We start from the raw sequence: 17,303 nt of genomic DNA on the forward strand, positions 1-17,303 counted from the left end.
CGATAGCGGGGTGGGAAACGGGGCTGTGGGACCGGGGTCCCCCCGCTCCCCGCACCGGGTCCCGCTGCAGCGGAGGGAGCCGGGGGCGGGGGAAGCGGCCGGGAACCGCTTGGGGGCGCTGGAGGAGCCTCGGCACCCGACCCACCGCGGCCGCTCCTCCCGCCGCCAGGGGGCGCTGGGCCGCACGCCGTCCTGACGTCACTTGGGCGCGCCGCCGCCCGCGCTGAGCGCCGCCGTGAGGGAGCGACCCGCGGTGAGGGGCAGCGGCGGCGGCCGGGGGTCGGGGCGGCGGCGGCGGCGGGGAGGCTGCGGGGGGGCTCAGCGGGGCCGGGGCGCCCGTTCGGGAGGGGAGGGGAGCGGCGCTGACGCCGGTGGCGCGGCCCCGGTGCCTCCTCCCTGCCTCCCTCCCTCCCGGCCGTTGGGGCGGGCGCTGTGCGGGGCACCGGGAGAGGCCTGTGCAGCCGGTCCGTGCGGCGCACACGGGTAGGAAGGCGGTGGGTTACCCGCTGCATGGTGCCCCTGCCCGCTTTGCTTCCCTTTCCCTATGAGATCCCCTCTGTAAGGGATCGCTGCCTTCCGAAAGCACCACGAAGGAAGGGGAAGGCTTTGTCCTGATGCCTCCTTCCTGCTACCCCCAGAGCAGCCCTCCGGGAAGGTGGGACGGGTTTCTCTGACCTCGTACCTTGAGGACAGTGAATTCAAACAGTTGGATGAAAGCCGGTACCTGCAGCATTGCTCCGAGCTGTCACTGCGAGTCCGTGAGCTGAGGGAGTAGCGAATGTGTGTCCCCGTGACTGAAGGGTGGATCCTGGGATGCTGGGGTCTGTTTAAGAAAGGGTGATGTTAGGATGAAGAAATGAACCTAAAGCTCTAAAACCACGGGTTCTGCATGCTGTTCTGGTACAGATCAGTTGTGCACAGCTGAGAGTCGCTGTGGCTGAGGTGCTAGAGAGATGCTCGAGTATCTTTAGTTTTATTTATTGTAGCAGATCACCAAGATTCCAGGAATTCCCTGTACGTAATGGTCAGATTCTGATTTAAACCAGAGGAGAGCAGCCGCCTGTGGTGTGAAGGTTAAAGTAATTCTTTGTAGGTCTGCAAAACAGGGGTTGTTGCAGCTGAAACGACTTGAAAATCAGTGGCACAATAATGTCCCTTTATAGTTGTCACAAATGTCAGGCTCCCCAGGGCAGGGGTCACAGCACCAAACCTGGCAGAGGTCAAGGGATGTCTGGGCAATGCTCTTAGCCATAGGGTAAGAGCAGTTTCAGGTACTCCTGCGAGGAACAGGGAGGTGAAGTCCATGATCTTTATGGGTCCTTACCTACTTGAGATATTCCATGATTCTGTGTGCCAAATTCCATGTTAACTGAATCATGGAGCTGTGTGGGGTTTGGTTGCCTTGGGACCAGAGAGTGAGAGACACTGAAGCTGTTGGTACTGGACGGCACAGGAGTACCTGTGTTGTGTCAGGTCAATGAGGGTGCAGATCCAAGCTGAACAAGCAGTGTTCTGTGCTGGTGGTGTTAGCATAACCCCATAGGAATGATGTGGAATTGGGATAGGATAGAGGGGTTGGCAAAGGGTGTGTTCTGGTATGAGAACACTTGTGTGGCTTTAGAAGAACAAAGCGATTGCTTAAACTTTGTGTCTTAGGAATCATGAATTGTCCAATCCTGGCCAAATGCATCAAAAAGGGAGACAGCAGAGACCTGGGAGCTGGCAGATTGTGTTCTTGAGTGTGATGACTGAGCCCAGCAGCACCAGGGCAGGGGATGGCTCCAGGAGCTGACTGTTAATAACACAGGAGCCAGAGGATAAACGTTGTTTTTGTGCTTCCTTCCAGGTTCTGGGCAGGATGACCACTCTCACACGGCAGGACCTTAACTTTGGGCAAGGTAATGTGCTAAGCTGCCATCTGGTGTGTTTGCAAGGCTGCTTGTTGGCACTGCAGCTTGTGGGAGGGTTGCTCTATCCCAAAACTCCCTGCAGCTCAGGGGAAACAGGTGAAATCAGTATAGATACTTTCCCTGAGTATATCCCCATGAGTCCATAGTATTGCTGTGTATGTTTTCCCCCTCCCTACATAAGTATTTTTTGTTTTGCAGTTGTTGCAGACGTGCTCTCAGAGTTCCTGGAAGTGGCTGTTCACCTTATCTTGTACGTCAGAGAGGTTTATCCTATTGGGATCTTCCAGAAGAGGAAAAAATACAACGTACCTGTCCAGGTAGGAGTGCTTCCTGGTGGCCCCACGGATGAACAAGCCAAATAGCGAGTATCAGGCACCACTCAGCAGAACAGACTACGTCACTCCCAGAGCTTGTTTTCATGTGCAAAGTCATGTTTGAAGAGAACTCAGTTCCTGTCAAAAGGGAGAACAGCTGAGAATAGAGCAGTACTTGTGAAACAAGCACATCATGGGCAGCAGCAGGAGTAGAAGGCTTCCCAGCTATGTGCAGTAAGGCAATATGGAACCAGGCTTCCTAGGAAGTGGTGATGGTTGGGATATACTATTCCCAACATGCTACTGTGGGTATATATTCCCACTGTGCTACAGTGATCTGCCTCAGCTAACTAACCTTCCATGAAAGAAGGCGATGGTTTGAATTACTGGTTGGAATTGGCAACTTAATGGTGAAGAAAGCTACTTGAAGCCTGACTCAGGGACTCAAGTGCTTTGTAACACACTGGTTGGCGCTTCTGCTTAAACCTTCCCCTTTAGCACTGTCCTGATTCACTGTGTTTGCTGCAGATGTCCTGCCACCCGGAGCTGAACCAGTACATCCAGGACACCCTGCACTGTGTAAAGCCCCTGCTCGAGAAGGTAAGATCATATTAGGGACCTGGGCAAAAGTACTGTCTGGGGTCTTGAGAGAAAGTAAGAGACCACAGATAGCATTTTCACTGCAAAATTCATTTGCAAGTTTACCATATCCAATATACTGGCTGATAAAGCTACTACCAACAAAAACATCCATCACATTCCCTTGCAGTTAAGGCCCTGCCTTGCTGCTGATCATTGGTGTTTTGTTGTGTCCAATACCTGCACATGAGGATACACATCTCTGTTTCCAGTTACATCATTCTGTGTGTTAATGTGCTGCTTATGAATACATTGAAGTTTAAGTGCCTATTTGGCAGGATAGTTTGAATGCTCTGCTGTAAGCCAGCAAGCAAAGGTAGGTCTGAACTCTAGGCTTTGTAGGAGAGAGGTGTGACCATGCAAAACATTTCAGGATGTAGGATGCTGGCAGATCCTGTGCTCTCTGCTCTCTACAGACACATTTAGAGAACAGAAATAGTACAGACCTGCTGTATTTGGCCAGCGGTCTAAGCATATCTGAGCTTCCTCATCCTTGTCCATTCCTGAGGGATGCAATGAGATGGCTGTACATTTCTTCCTTTGTTCCAAAACACTACCTAGAGAAAAGTACTATTTGGTGCATCTCATAGCATCACAGAAGCAAGTAGGCTGGAAAAGACCTTTAAGATTAAGTCCAGCCTTTACCCTAGAACTGCCAGGTGCACCATATCTCTAGGCCTTAGTGATAAGCTGTCAATCAGTCTAACATCTAGCAAGTAATGCCTTTGCAAAAGCCTTTTGTCTCATCAGTAAGAACAGTCCGGCAGTGCTGAAGCTCTGATAACTGCTAGTGCTGTGAGCCACAACAAATAAGCATACTCCCACTTTGTCAGAAGCATGTGAAGCACCGCGGGGGCAGAAGACAGCTCCTTTTAAAGAGGTTTTTCTCTCTTTGTTCCTGCAGAACGACGTGGAGAAAGTGGTAGTTGTAATCCTGGATAAAGAGCACCACCCTGTGGAGAGATTCGTCTTTGAGATCACTCAGCCACCTCTTCTTTCCATTAGGTAAAGCTCCCCTTGCTGCTTGCCCCGGGCATCCAGAGGCTGGAGGCAGCCCCAGGCCCCAGCACTTGGCTGCATGCCCATAACAGCTGCTCTCTCCTTACCAGTTCAGAGTCCCTGCTCTCCCACGTGGAGCAGTTACTGCGTGCCTTCATCCTGAAGATCAGTGTGTGCGATGCTGTGCTTGACAACAATCCCCCAGGTAAACCTTCCCTACAGCCTCACAGCAGGGCCTTGCCTGGCTTGAGACCCGTGGGGGTGTCCGATCCTCTGTTGGTTGTCCCCTGACTGGGATCTTCACCTGCCTCTTGCAGGTTGCACCTTCACAGTTCTGGTTCACACACGGGAGGCCGCCACCCGGAACATGGAAAAGATCCAGGTGATAAAGGTGAGCGATACCTTCAGCTCCTGGACCGTGAGCAAGCTGCAGAGCCAAGAGTGGGAATGAGTGTTGGCATCTCGGAGGTTAAGGCTGTTTTGAACACGTATGTTAGCTTCACGTGATGCTCTTCACCGCTTGGCTTTGAATGAGTCAAAATGGTTTACAAGGCTGAGCACATAGAGCAGGCACCAGCACAGACAATCGCTGCTTCAGGGGCTGGATTAGATCAGAACAATACTTACTGCATAATGCCTGCTCAGTCATTTACAAGTACTGACCTACTGTACATTTAATCAAACAACAAAGCAAGCTCTCATCCCACATCCACTGTGTGTGGATGGCTGATGCTTTACAAACAGCAAGAAACCCTAAAGATTCAAGTAACTAATGGGGTTTGGGTGCACAAATACATTTTATCTCACAGGAAAGTGTGTGCACTTCACTTTTTAAAGCAAATATATCTATCTATATATATATATTTAAGAATCCTTGCTTAGGTACAGGGAAACACTTTTCCCAAGCCAAGTTATTTTTGGTGTCTGAAGGCACAATAAATGAAGCTAATGAAGTGGTTTCAAAATGGAAGTGTGCTCTGCACTGCTCAGTAATGGAAACTGGTAATATAGTAGTCCAGCCTTTAAACTTGCAGGGCAGGATAGAAATCTGTGCCCTGAGCATTGCAGAGTTGCAGTGAAACGCTGGTGCAGCGACTAGAACATGCTGGCTCAGGGCAGCTAAGAGTCTGTCTCTTTTACAGAAGCAAGAGATCACCTTTAGAGTAAGTTAACATTAGAGTTTGATCTGTAACTGAAGGGAATAACGCTGAGTCTGGCACAAAATGAATGATTTAGGGTCGCTTAAAGAATGACCAGAGGTAGCAAGAGTAGTTTTAATATGAATTTATAAATGTGCAACTTAACAGAATTCAATGGCAACATTGACTCCATTGCTCACTACATGATGGAGCATACAAAAGGAAAATAGAGGTAAAAATAAAGCTAAAAAATGACTGATGCAGGGACTGAAGGCACAAAGGGTGAGGGGAGCTCTCCCATTGAGTACTGAGGTTCAGAACAGACCCCCCCTTGCTTTCTGGACTGCTGGAGCCTAGATGCAGCTAGATCTAGTCTTAGTCTCAGACCTGGTCAGCAGTTGAGATCTAAAGGGTGTCCGGAGTGTTCTCAGTTCACCACAGGTGTGATTTTTACAGGCTTTCACCTGCCAGCACTCTGCAGTTTTAAGGTGAGCCAACAGAATCTACTGCACTACATGGTAATACACTGCACAGTAATGCATACACACAGACAGACACACAAAGACATCCAAAGGTACCTGTTAAAAATTCCCATCGAGCTCAGTGGAATGTTCACACCAAATGTCTTGGAGGGTTGAGCTTCAAGGAGCAGGGGGGATTTCAGCCAGGTCCCGTCATCAGCTTCAGTGATGGTCCTCCAGCTACCACACACCTGAGAGGTTGTGAGTTCTGGGGGTGTCCCGCTCAGAGGGAGATGCTGGGCACAGCCCCCTGCAGTCCAGGAGAGCTCAAAGAGCCTCACTTGGCACCACTGTTCAGGGGGTCACTAGATGCTGGGCTGTAGTCATCAGTGATTCCCATTCTGGCCACAACCTGACTCAGTATAGAAATGGTTCAGAACTCCAGTAACAATGGTCCTGTGCCACCTGGGCATCAGGGGATGACTGATTACCCCTGCTCTTGCTTCCCTCCTTCACCATGCAGGAGTTCCTGGTATGGGCAAGGGACTCTTCACCACTCAACTCAGTACACAAAGGCCAAGGCCTGATGGGAATTCCTGAGGTTGTGGAACAGCCCAGAGGACATGGGGGAGATGTACCACTGCAGTCTCAGGGCCAAGTGTGCAAGTATTAAGTTTTGCTGATTTGAAAGGTTTGAGTTACCTGTTTCTTTGCTCAGCCACCAGATCTCTCATTCACTCAGTGCTGATCTAGTGCTGAGAAAGAGCCCTCACGTGAACTCCATCCAGCCCCTGCAAATAAAGCACTTTGTGTTCCTGCCCCTAGGATTTCCCCTGGATCCTGGCTGATGAACAGGATGTGCACATGCATGACCCCCGGCTTATTCCCCTGAAAACCATGACATCTGACATACTAAAGGTGAGCAGAGTGTTCTGGCCCAGGAGGTGGCTGTAACAGCATGTGGGTCCAAGCTTTGTCTACTCTGATGCCAGCTCTGCAGCTTTCTAAAGAGTAAGTTTGAACACTGCTGAGCAGTTCAGTCTGGCAGATGCCTGTGCCATAATAAAACAGACTAAATAAGACTCCTCATGATAAAATAAACCTTGTTATGGGGAAAGGAACAAACTCTTCCTATTTAACCTGTTGCTCTTTCCCCATTCACCTACCTGCATATCAAATGACATGGTGCTTGTTTCTGTCCTCCAGATGCAGCTCTATGTCGAAGAGCGAGCCCACAAAGGCACTTGATTTCCAGTCTTGCCTTCAAGCCTCATCTGATCTTCCAGTGGATGAAGATATCTCACAAACCATACCTTGCTAACTGTCTCTTCAGCTGGCCTTCTGGGTGAATGTAGAGCAGCTGCTGCCTCTCTATTTCAAGTGCTCTTACCACTGTATATAGAACTGACTTGGAATGTGGAGCCAGAGCCTGTTCCCATGTACACTCATGTGTGAGTATAGGTTTTGTTCCAGTGAATCCCTGGGGGCAGGACATAGGTGACTGCAGTGTGCAGTCAGTGCTTTGTACAGCTCCAGTTCTCACCTCAATAGGACATCTCCATTGCACATCGATAGCGATATACAGCGATCCACTACAGCAACGGACTCATGTCAAGGGTGAGTGAGGCCTTATGTAGCGTCTGTCCACTGTGACTGCCCCAAGTAATCTTCAATAAATACTAGGTTTTACCTGAGTTCTGTCCAAACCAGCTCCCCCTGTGAGCAAGTATTCTTTTGTATGGAGCTTTGTATTTTATGTGGAGCTTTTCCGTATCTTCTGGAATGTGTGTGGAATCTGTCAGTTCCCATGCAGGGGTTACACAGCCTTGGTCTTATCCCTTTCTATGGGAAAGCTTTCAGCCACAAGCAGCATTAGCAAGGTGGAATGTGTCTGTCCAGCAAGGACACCTGCCAGATATCCTAAAGAGAGGACAAGGGGAGCACTGTTAATCCTACACCTGTCAAAGGAGAGGGAAGAAGGCCTTAGCATTGGCTCTGCGCATACAGGGATAGAAGACTTGGTTCATAGTATTTAAGATGAGCTTGCTGGTGAGACAATTTGATAACACAAACAGTACAGAGCCTCCCTGCTCCCTCCAAGTAAAAAGTGCAAGAGTACTCTAGAGCAAGGTCTTGTGCTGCTTTAACACTTTATATAGGGTCAGAGTGTTCAGTACAAACCAAGTGCTTTGGTAGTACAAAGGGAGGATGGAACACAATCAAAAGGCACTTCTGTTGTAAGGGAGCCACCTTAGGAGATTTCTTACCTCCTCTTTCTCTGGTGGTTTATTCAAACAACATTGGGCTGGTTTGGGGCAGGGAAGGCATGTTCCATTCTGATCTACACTTAAAGAAACAGTAAGGAAATTAAGTAGCAGTGACACAGCATTTATGAAAAAGGGTTGATGGTTTCCATATGCTGTGAAAGGTCTAATGTGAAAGACATGGTTTTTATACACAATGAAACTAAAACAGGAAAATAACATACAAACCCAATTATCCCTGTAGCAGAGCCCTTGAGGACAGCATTGGTAACCTGCATGAAACGTTTTAGCCTTCTCTAAGTTCCACAAACAAACAAGAAAGGGTTTCTGTTTAAGACTTAGGGTTTGGCTGCAGCACAAGGACATACTAACTAGACAAACAGATGTCGTTTCATTGTCCTGGTCTTCCTCCTTTGGAAGGGTACTGGTAATTGCAGTAACATCCACAGTGCAGGAGGAGGAAGATGAGGACAGAAGTCCTTTGAGAGGGCCAGGCCTGCAGAAGTTCTGCTGTAAGGAGAACTACCTGCCTGGGTTTGAGATCAGCTGTGCAAGACAAAGCCAGGACACTCACCCAGAGAGTACAGACAAATAAGTGCACCTGAGACCACCTGGTTACAGTCCTGAGGTAAAAGCAAACACAAATTGTGCCTTCATAACATTGTCAGGGGCCCAATGGTGATGCTGGAGTTGGTCACTCGGATCCCGTACCACCCTGCCCAGAACTGGGTGTCTTGGCCTCCGTGCTGGAACCAGATGTAACGAACCCCAGGTGGGTAATTCTGGAAGGTGTGAGACATCTGGAGAGAAAGAGGAAAATCATCCTTAATTTGTCTAAATAAACCAACACTGAGCGAGAAGCTCGGACCACTATAGTCAGTCTTGGTCTCAGAAAAAGCTCATTCTAAAGTTATCTCCCATTGAAAGAGCATCATTCCCTTTTTTGAGGGACAGGAAAAAAAGCCTCTTATTCAGCCTCTACCCTAAGTCATAGGTAACACGAAGCTTGAGTCTTAGATTGCTATGCAAGAACCTAATGGGGCATCTAGAGCCAAAAAAACCAGTTAAACACGTTTAGCAGTTTAAGGAAAGGAACATGGGCATCCGTGTAGTAGTTTTAAAACAAAGCTTTGTGATCTAATAGAAACAAGTGCTGTGCTCTTGTAACTTAGACAAAAAACTTCAATGGAAAACCAGAAACAATTAGAGACTGAGCTAAAATAACAGAGGAGCCCAGGGTTACTCTTTAGGAAACCCTGGCCACCTACAAACCAACCCAAGCTCTTTCATAGTACTGCTGCTTCTTCAGCATTGGTAACAGCAACAGCTCACCTTTTGCACTGAACAGAGGAGGCTGAAGAGCACAGAAGGAAGGTCCACATGGGACTTCTGGCTAAGACAGGCTTCAAGATTCAAGTGTCACAATACTGGGGTAAAGCCACTGGGCTGTGCTCACCTCTCTCCACGCGGCATCATTCCACTGCTCTATAACCACCGGCTCGGGGCGGAACTCCGCAAGGACAATGTAGTCTTCAGAAAGCAGCCTCACTATAAGCTCATAGCGACACCCACAGTCAAATCTGGCAGCATACCTAGAGAGGAAGGGAGTAATCGGGGAGCAGGGTTGAATACACAGCGTTCAGTTTCCTTCAGTGGTCAAGAACAGTCTCCAAAGGGGGTCCCCATCTACAGATGGGGAATGTCACCCATGTAGCTATGTACAAAAGGAATGTCACCCATGTAGCTATGAAGAAGTTGTAATACTTCCAGCTATCCTGCTCTCCACAGGATCGCCCCCTCCTTACAGCCTATTGAATAAACTTAGGATTTAGCTTCTGTTTTACTCAAGCTACAACTCCCAAAGGACAAAGAGCTAATTTTATAGCATAAGAAGCTCCAGAGACCTGGCTTGTCTCTAGGCCAATGCCAGTTTTCAGTGCATACGCTTACCAGTCCTTGACTACAATTTCAGGGCGTTTCTCATCCATCAGCTGGTTCCAGTAGCCTTCTTTCTGCAGGGTGATGAGTTGAGACTTGAAGCACGGCCTGCAACAGCAATACAAACATTCAGTGTCACAAAACACATCTCTTCCCTCTCAACATCTGCACTTTCCCTGAGAGCTTTCCCCCCAGACCCTTCTGTTCAGTGACCTGCCTCAAGCCTTCTGACTGTAGTGCCTTCGCAGACACATGGCAGGAACCAGGTCTCCAACCCCAGGTCACTGGAGTTCTTACCCATATGAAGTGACAAAGTATTTCTGTACTTTGGGGTCTGCGATTTCTGTTCCATGAGGCCCAGGCATATTCTCAATCTTCCATTTGTCTCCCTCGTTATTATCAAGTTTCCAGTGCTGAAATTTCTCTAAAAACATCAATATCAAAGATGAGTGTTAGGACCTCAGTGCAATTTCCAGCTTTTGATAAAGAATCAGCTACAGAAGAATGCCAGGAGCCTACTTTGATGAGTTTTCAGATACACTCTATTATTCCTACAGCTGAAAGCGACTCCTGTCTTTATGTTGCCATCACTTTCAATGTGGCTGTCAGCAGCCAGGCCAAGAGGGAGCAACTTCCTGACCACATCAGAAACACAGCAATAAAGCAGAATTACTGCAGTCACGTTAGTCAAGTCTTTGACAACAGAAACTCCCCAGCTGCTGAAGGTTTAATCCCGACACCTGATGGTTTCACTGCCATCTTGTACTTGCTGTGCAAATTAACAGCCAGCCTGCAGCACTGGGGCCTTCGTGACTCCAGAGATGGAGATTTTTCTGCTGGCAACCAAAGACAGGGATTTACTGATAGTTTATCTCCCCACAGTAGTTTCACTGCAGATCTGCCCCAGCAGAGATCTATCAGTAGCTGGACAGCCCCACACCACCAGCAGCGCTTGGGCAATGTAGGACACTGACTCATTCTGACTGTTAGGAAACTCTGAGTCCTCTGGACTATAAATAATGAAACAAACCTTCGGCGCAGGGGTTTTTGATTAAGTTTCTCTTCAGGTGGCAGAGCATGTAGAAGACCTTCCAGTCCGAGACGCTCCCGTCCAAGTTCTGCAGGTAAAACCCCTCCCGCTGGCACTTGCGCTTCCACAGGGTGGTCAGATCCACCACGTACCGCCACTGCGCGCACACCACCCTGCAGGTGCGCACCAGCTCCCGGGCGGGCAGCAGCGACAGCAGCTCCACCAGGACGTCTTCGGGCAGGTCGCAGATGGTTGTCATCGCACACCGGCGGCGGCGAGCGCGGCGGAAGCCCCCGGGCACCGACAGCGCAGAGCCTGGGCAGAGAAGCAGAGGGTTTGCCACTGACCGGCACGGCTCCCACAGGGGACGCTGCCGTGCCGCGGGGCATTCACCCCAGCACCGCCCGTACCCTCCCCCCCGGCCCTACCTGCGCCCCCGGACGTGGATGTGAAGCGGCCGCGGCCCTTCCGCAGGGGCGGAGCGCGGGGCGGGAGGCCGGGAAGGAGGCGGTGCCCGCGGGGCCGCGGCCCTTTATCAGGGCAGCGGGGGCCGGCCCCGACCCGAGCCGCGGCCGCCGCTGAGCAGCGCTGCAGGTAAGGATGCTCGGTGACCCCGCGGGGGGGGCAGTGAGGAACCAGAGCAGGGGATGGATGGATGGAAGCGAGCCGGGTTTAAGAGCACGTGAATCGGGGTGGGAAAGGGACTGTCACCCGTTCCCGGAGCGCTGGGAATCCTTGCTTCCAGCCGTGCTCCAGCACCAGGCCCGTGCGCTGAAAGCAGCGCCGTCCCTCTCTGCTTTACAAATCATAGTTTTTAGGGCTGTGGTTGAGGGTTGGAAAGGGGAAGGGAAATGGGAAATCCCCAATGCAGCCAGGGGATATTAAATGACAGTTTCCTCCTGCTGTCTGCAGTGCAGATAGAGGACACATAGCAGCCTGGCATCCAGAACACCTAGATTTAGGATGCTGTTACAGTGGTGACTCCTCCTTCTTCCCTTCCTGGCCTCATCTGGCACTCTTTCATCATGTATCATATTTCACCTGCTTTGTCCCTAACGCTCTCCTAGGCTTGGTAAGGAGTTTGGCTGCATCTGTGCAGTTTGCTGCAGTGTGGGCAGCTTCCCAGCATCGGGGCTCAGCTGAGCTAAAAGCAGTGTCACAGGGCACTCAAGCTGCACACTCATCTGTCCTTACTCTTGCAGCACCCACCCCAGGAGCTCAGGGCAGCAGAGAGTGCCTGGGAGTCAAGAGTGCAGAATCAATGTGTCCAGTTAAAGCACACACTTGTGACTGAATTGCTCAAGGTTATAAGGCCACAGAAAAAATGAGTATTAGAGAATATCAACTGAGTAATTTTCTGTTGTGCTCTGATCCATGCTTTATACAGGCTCATGATGAAGGAGATTAAGTGCCAGCCCCTTGAGGGGGAAAAAAAGCCTTTCAGATATAGAATGAAACATTGCAAATGGGGTTGGCAGGATGTTCACAGCTGATATTTAGGTGCTGCTCTGTAGCATTCATCATTGGTGATATTCTTAAAGGCAGAAAACCCACCCAGATGCCTCCCTCTGCAGAGGAAGTCATTGCTAAAGCTGGGTTTTGCAGCAGCAGAGACTTCTGGAAGGACAGATTCCAGTCTGGGAACCATCCAAACTGCAGCTGTCAGCTACTTGCATTTTGTGGATGGATTTAACCAATGGCTTTCACTTAAAACAGAAAATGTTAATCTACTCAAGTGCTTCAGGGCATTAACTTAATAGGAGTCAGGAGGCCTTAAGGTTTGGAAGCAATCTATGCCCCAAAATGATGCTTTCAGATAACATGCTGATTTTCCCTTTTTTCCTACTGCATCAGCATTTGACATCACTGTGTGTGTGGGACCTCCTGTCTGAAGTCTGTGTCACTGCTCCTTTCCCCCTCCTTTCTCAGAAGGCTTCATCCAGCCTGGCCCAAGGATGGAGTCCCTCCCTGAAGCAGTCCTGATCAGGATCCTGGCTTCCATACCTGCGGTGGATCTGGTGCTGGCCTGCCGCCTGGTCTGCTGCCAGTGGAAGAACCTGGTTGATGGAGCTGCCCTTTGGATCCTGAAGTGTCAGCAGGAAGGCCTCACTGGAGCAGAGTCAGAGGAGAATGCAGAGAACTGGCAAAACTTCTACTTCCTGAGTAAGAAAAGGAAGAATCTCATCAAGAACCCATGTGGTGAAGGTGAGAGACGGGCATAACAAGCCCCAGGATTTCATAGAGGTGACCGGTCACTGGAACTGGGCAGCTCCAGTCTTTGGAAAAAAGACCTTAGTTGCTACCACGTTGTAGGATTTTCTTCTTGCCCAAGAGTCAAATCACTTAATGCAGCCAAGTCATTTAATGGGCATGAAGACCCTTGATAATCAGCCTTTGCAAAGGGCTCTACTGTCCAGTGCAGTAACAGGGGAGACAGAGCCCCTGTCTAGTCCAGTACCGGGAGGGGACAGAGCCCCTGTCCAGTGCAGTACTGAGAGGGACATCTGCATTTCTAGATCGCTTCTTGCTAGACCAGGACAGAAAAGATGAAGCCCTTCCCTGCTCAGGAGCTGGTCTACCCATAGCTCACCAGGCACTTTGGGCTTCCTTCCTTGAAGCAGCTCAGGCAAACCTTGTCTGTATTCTCCTTCCTGCAGCCTGTCGGAGCCGTGCACACCCCGCGGCTGCCATTATGATGATAATCTATGAACTTTGCTTGCCAGATCTACATGATGCTCAGCAATAAGCAGCAGTAACCAGGCCTCAACAAAAGCAGCAATAAACACATTTCACACATCACAGACCAAAGCAATATCAACACAGCTGCTCCATTCTGTTTACAGATTAGCTTTCTGGAAGCTTTTCCAGCACCCAGGGTCCCTCTGGCTGAGACCAGAGGAGTCCAGTGGTTAATCCTGCTTCTAGAAATACCACTTAGCGATTTAGAAAGCTGATAAATCCAGCAGTCAGCATCCCTCCCCAGGCTGTGCTTGCGTTATAAAACTGGAAGTACTGAAACACAGTTCAAAACACCTAAATAATCTCTCTGAAGTACTTAAATACTTGAAGTATGTAAATATACCCACATAGCCATTGCTCATGGTCACATTGGTGGGGAAAGTTAAAGTCTGTTAATACTCAGTTCAGCCACGCTAAAGGTATTTGCCTGACCCCTACTTGACAAACATCTCTCTAGTCTACATACAAACTCGTACAATCATAGACTGGTTTGGGTTGGAAAGGACCTTAAAGCTCATCGTTCCACTAGAGCAGCTTGCTCCAAGCCGCTGTGTCCAACCTGGCCTTGAACACTGCCAGGGATGGGGCAGCCACAGTTTCTCTGGATAACCTGTTCCACAGCATTCCTTTCACAAGCCAGAAAAGGATCCCAGGAGAGGTGGTCAGGTTCCCCAGGCCCACAGAAACTAAGACTCATCCAAGTCTCTTTTTTTTGCCATTTGCAGAAGACTTGCAGCACTGGGGAGAGGTAGAGAATGGAGGTGATGGCTGGAAAACTGAAGAGCTACCCGGAGACTTTGGAAAAGAATTCCCTAGTGAAGAAGTCCATAAGTACTTTGTTACATCTTATGAGTAAGGCTGCTTTCTTCTCTTATTCAGGGAAGGGGACATTTTTGGTTGCCCCAGTGCCAGGAGAGACTGTGATACCCATTAACATCTTGTGTTTCAGGTGGTGCCGAAAGGCTCAGGTCATTGACCTAAGGGCTGAGGGCTACTGGGAAGAGCTGATGGACACAACCCAGCCTAAAATTGTGGTAAGAGACTGGTAAGTAGCAGGGATGCCTCAGAAGTCAGAGAGAGAGGCAGGAAAGAGAAGGAAGGGCATATACTTGCCCTGGACCATAACACCTCAGCTCCCAGGATCCCCTAGATGTGGGACAGGGCTGGGTCTTGGCTTACAGCATCACAAGCTTCAAATTGGCATCTGTGCCCTCTAAAGACCAGGTTCTTGTTGTGAATGAGGGGAGGTGGTAGGGTGGGGCAGGAACCATTGCAGAGTTCCACCTCAAACCACGGCTCCAGTACCTTGGGGAGATGGAGCCTGCATTCAGCAAGATGTGGTTGCATGCTCTGGCCCTTTTGCAGTGCAGGTCTCCTTTACAGGTATGCAGGGCGCAGTGACGCCGGCTGCCTCTATGAGCTCTGTGTGAAGCTGCTGTCAGAGAACGAGGATGTTCTGGCTGAGTACAAAAGTGAGACCATTGCCATCCCACAGGACAATGATGCCAACTGGACTGAGGTGAGTTACATTCTGGGCTCAGCAGGTAACACCCAACCTGCAGGAACTGGGAATGTTTGCAAGCAGAGAGAAGCAGGAGAGTTCTAGAGGCAAGGGCAGCTGTTGTGCTCTGCGGAGCCATGGCCCTAGGTTTGAATACAGGGATTATATTGGGAGGCTACCTTACATAAAACCTGGGAGCTTGCTGAGCCACCACTGCAGGTGTGAGATGAAGGAGATGCCTGAAACTGGGAGAGGTTCAATGGCCTCTGACAGCAATGGGATCAAAGCTCCTTCTAGTAACTCCCCCTGGAAATGTCCTCACTGCTACCCAGCCTGGTAGGTGTGACTCAGGCAGGTGGGGTGAAGGCTCTGTGCACTAAAGGGTAGGTTCAATGGTGGTTTGACAGTTACCAATAACCATTTTGTGTCTCATCCCAAAGATCTCCCACACCTTTTCCAACTACGGGCCTGGGGTCCGCTTTGTCCGCTTTGAACACGGTGGCCAGGACACGCTGTTCTGGAAGGGATGGTACGGCGTACGTGTGACCAACAGCAGCGTGACAGTGGAGCCATAGCCATGGAGAACTGGGGTCTGCATGCTGGAGCTGACGTCCTTCAGGGCATCCCATGGCCTCTGGATGGTTTCTGCATGGTGCTGCTTCCAGGCTGTAGAGCACACAGCCTTTCTGCGCATTAACGCGCGTGTGAGATGCCAGGGGTCACCATCTGCCCTTCCTCGAGGGGACTGTGCAAAGAATGTGAATGGGATTGTGAACAGGAGAGACAGCCTGGCCGCTTGCACGGATGTTCTGTCAGCTATGAGATCCCCAAAGGTCCTGCAGATCCTGCTTTTAAGCCACTAGCGCCCTGCCTGCTTCCCAGACTTGGGCATCCCTTAACTTTAAGGGGCACTTTGGGTGTATTTTTTAGAAGGTAGAGTAGAAAAAAGGGAAGAAAGAAAAGCATAGTCCTTGTGTGTAAGAACATGCCAGAGCCTTGTTCCATCTGAAGCATCACCAACTGCTTCACGAGAACCTTGGCTTCTCCCATTTATAAACCATAGATGTCATTGCTGGCCACAGAGGAGCTCCAGCTTGGCTGCCAAGTGCTGTTAGGTTAATTTTTAGTGAAAATGTAAAGCAATTAGGATTGGATCCTTTTCTGCTGTTCCCAGCATCCATTTATCAAGTGTTGGGAACTGAAATCTCTCCAGTGTCCAACCCTGGTGCTCTGTTTAGCTCCCTCAGACAGAGCAAGCAACAGTAATTACTGGGGGGGAGATGCCAAGGCCTTAGGGAAATGGGTTAGAAGCAAACTGGGGAGGGTGTCTAGGGACAAACTCAAACTCATCTACCCCTTCCTGGCCTCTGCATGCTTCATGCAACAAGCACCCTGGTCATCTCCTGGCAGGCAGGCACTACTGTTCACACAGAGCTGTTAGCCCCACTGAATCTCTGCTCTTTCTGCCTACTAGCAGTGTCTGCAAAAAGTACATGTCTGCCTCCACTCCATATGCTCACTGACAAGACAGCACTTCATCCATACTCCCACTAGTGCCTCTTGATATCACTGAAGGCTGTGAGCCACCATCCTGAACAGACACCTAAAGCTTCCCTGAACCAAGCCTGTTCCTGCTGGTGAGTCCTCTCAGAAGAGCATCCCCTTAATAGAGCTGGGGTTGCCTGGAGAGAAAGGGGCTTCCATTTTTGCATCCATCCATCTGTCTTCCATTTCTGGGCTGCCAGCACATACATACTTGAATGCCACTTTGCATCAAAGTGCACCTTTACAAGCGCAGTGTAACTATTATTAACTGTAGCCAAAGCAGAGAGCTTGCGAGCTGGTCACTGCATGCTCTGCTTCCCCAGGCTTTCTGCACTGGGATGTTTCCAAACCACAGCCACACCGAGCCACAGGCCGGGCAAACACAATAAAGCGACACAATTGTGTGTGGATCTTCCCTTGTGTGCTGGCTGTTTGTGTCCTGTGCTTCAGTACGTGTCTTCTGTTCATTTAGGTGGACTGATGTCAACAACCAGGAGCCACTGTATCTTGGATAATACCATGAGTCTCTGTGAAAGAGGTACATGTTCTGTTCCCTGACCCAGCAGCCTGAACCTGTCAGAAGCACTTGATGGGCAGAGCAGCAGCAGGCAAAGGGGCACTTCAAGCACAGTGGGAATTCATGCAAGGCACAGAGGAGGTGCAGGAAGGCTCCTACGCAGCCCAGCCCTGACAGATGGCCTCCAGGTCATCTCTAACTGCAGCTCTGCTGTGAGCTCAACCTTGGTTCTGACCCAGGAGAGTCCAGAACCAGTTCAGAATTTAAGCCTTTCCCCTCCATCACCCCTGCTCTTATGTCCTCTGCA

The 17,303-nt window shown here is 49.9% G+C and overlaps 3 protein-coding genes across 4 annotated transcripts; 2 read left to right on the top strand and 1 right to left on the bottom strand.

Annotated features, from left to right (window-relative positions):
• Positions 1–174: 174 nt before the first annotated feature.
• Positions 175–7,156, top strand: MAD2L2 (mitotic arrest deficient 2 like 2). Of its 2 annotated transcripts, XR_009742822.1 has the most exons (10): positions 175–253; positions 1,847–1,898; positions 2,109–2,227; positions 2,753–2,824; positions 3,768–3,868; positions 3,973–4,067; positions 4,180–4,253; positions 6,288–6,380; positions 6,669–6,913; positions 7,014–7,156. XR_009742822.1 is itself a non-coding variant. In XM_061450086.1 (9 exons), the coding sequence occupies exons 2-9, from the start codon at positions 1,859–1,861 to the stop codon at positions 6,708–6,710; spliced, it is 636 nt and encodes a 211-aa protein (XP_061306070.1). In that variant the 5' UTR covers positions 175–253; positions 1,847–1,858; the 3' UTR covers positions 6,711–7,156. The 2 variants fall into 2 exon arrangements, 1 of the variants encoding a protein (XP_061306070.1); XM_061450086.1 differs by having other exon boundaries at positions 6,669–7,156.
• On the bottom strand, positions 6,667–11,207 carry LOC133267650 (F-box only protein 6-like). The gene is made up of 6 exons (XM_061450084.1): positions 11,123–11,207; positions 10,695–11,008; positions 9,962–10,088; positions 9,677–9,772; positions 9,183–9,318; positions 6,667–8,526 (listed from the first exon to the last, which is right to left on the bottom strand). The coding sequence occupies exons 2-6, from the start codon at positions 10,951–10,953 to the stop codon at positions 8,380–8,382; spliced, it is 765 nt and encodes a 254-aa protein (XP_061306068.1). The 5' UTR covers positions 10,954–11,008; positions 11,123–11,207; the 3' UTR covers positions 6,667–8,379.
• FBXO2 (F-box protein 2) lies at positions 11,167–16,894 on the top strand. The gene is made up of 6 exons (XM_061450085.1): positions 11,167–11,288; positions 12,624–12,899; positions 14,159–14,285; positions 14,383–14,478; positions 14,817–14,952; positions 15,375–16,894. The coding sequence occupies exons 2-6, from the start codon at positions 12,650–12,652 to the stop codon at positions 15,507–15,509; spliced, it is 744 nt and encodes a 247-aa protein (XP_061306069.1). The 5' UTR covers positions 11,167–11,288; positions 12,624–12,649; the 3' UTR covers positions 15,510–16,894.
• Positions 16,895–17,303: the final 409 nt, after the last annotated feature.

Source organism: Pezoporus flaviventris, unplaced genomic scaffold (assembly GCF_033815535.1).
Source record: "Pezoporus flaviventris isolate CSIRO_AGI_PZ_B2104156 unplaced genomic scaffold, CSIRO_AGI_Pfla_v1 ptg000009l, whole genome shotgun sequence".
Lineage (NCBI taxonomy): Eukaryota > Metazoa > Chordata > Aves > Psittaciformes > Psittacidae > Pezoporus > Pezoporus flaviventris.

Bases quoted from the DNA above. Each gene is read 5' to 3' on its own strand.
- MAD2L2 (XM_061450086.1), top strand. From the start codon at position 1,859: ATGACCACTCTCACACGGCAGGACCTTAACTTTGGGCAAG. The intron at 2,228-2,752 runs GTAGGAGTGCTT...TGTTTGCTGCAG, and splicing joins AATACAACGTACCTGTCCAG to ATGTCCTGCCACCCGGAGCT. The intron at 4,068-4,179 runs GTAAACCTTCCC...TGCCTCTTGCAG, and splicing joins GCTTGACAACAATCCCCCAG to GTTGCACCTTCACAGTTCTG.
- LOC133267650 (XM_061450084.1), bottom strand. From the start codon at position 10,953: ATGACAACCATCTGCGACCTGCCCGAAGACGTCCTGGTGGAGCTGCTG. The intron at 10,089-10,694 runs GTTTGTTTCATT...TGATGTTTTTAG, and splicing joins CAAAAACCCCTGCGCCGAAG to AGAAATTTCAGCACTGGAAA. The intron at 9,773-9,961 runs GTAAGAACTCCA...TTGCTGTTGCAG, and splicing joins TACTTTGTCACTTCATATGG to GCCGTGCTTCAAGTCTCAAC.
- FBXO2 (XM_061450085.1), top strand. From the start codon at position 12,650: ATGGAGTCCCTCCCTGAAGCAGTCCTGATCAGGATCCTGGCTTCCATA. The intron at 14,286-14,382 runs GTAAGGCTGCTT...CTTGTGTTTCAG, and splicing joins TACTTTGTTACATCTTATGA to GTGGTGCCGAAAGGCTCAGG. The intron at 14,953-15,374 runs GTGAGTTACATT...CTCATCCCAAAG, and splicing joins ATGATGCCAACTGGACTGAG to ATCTCCCACACCTTTTCCAA.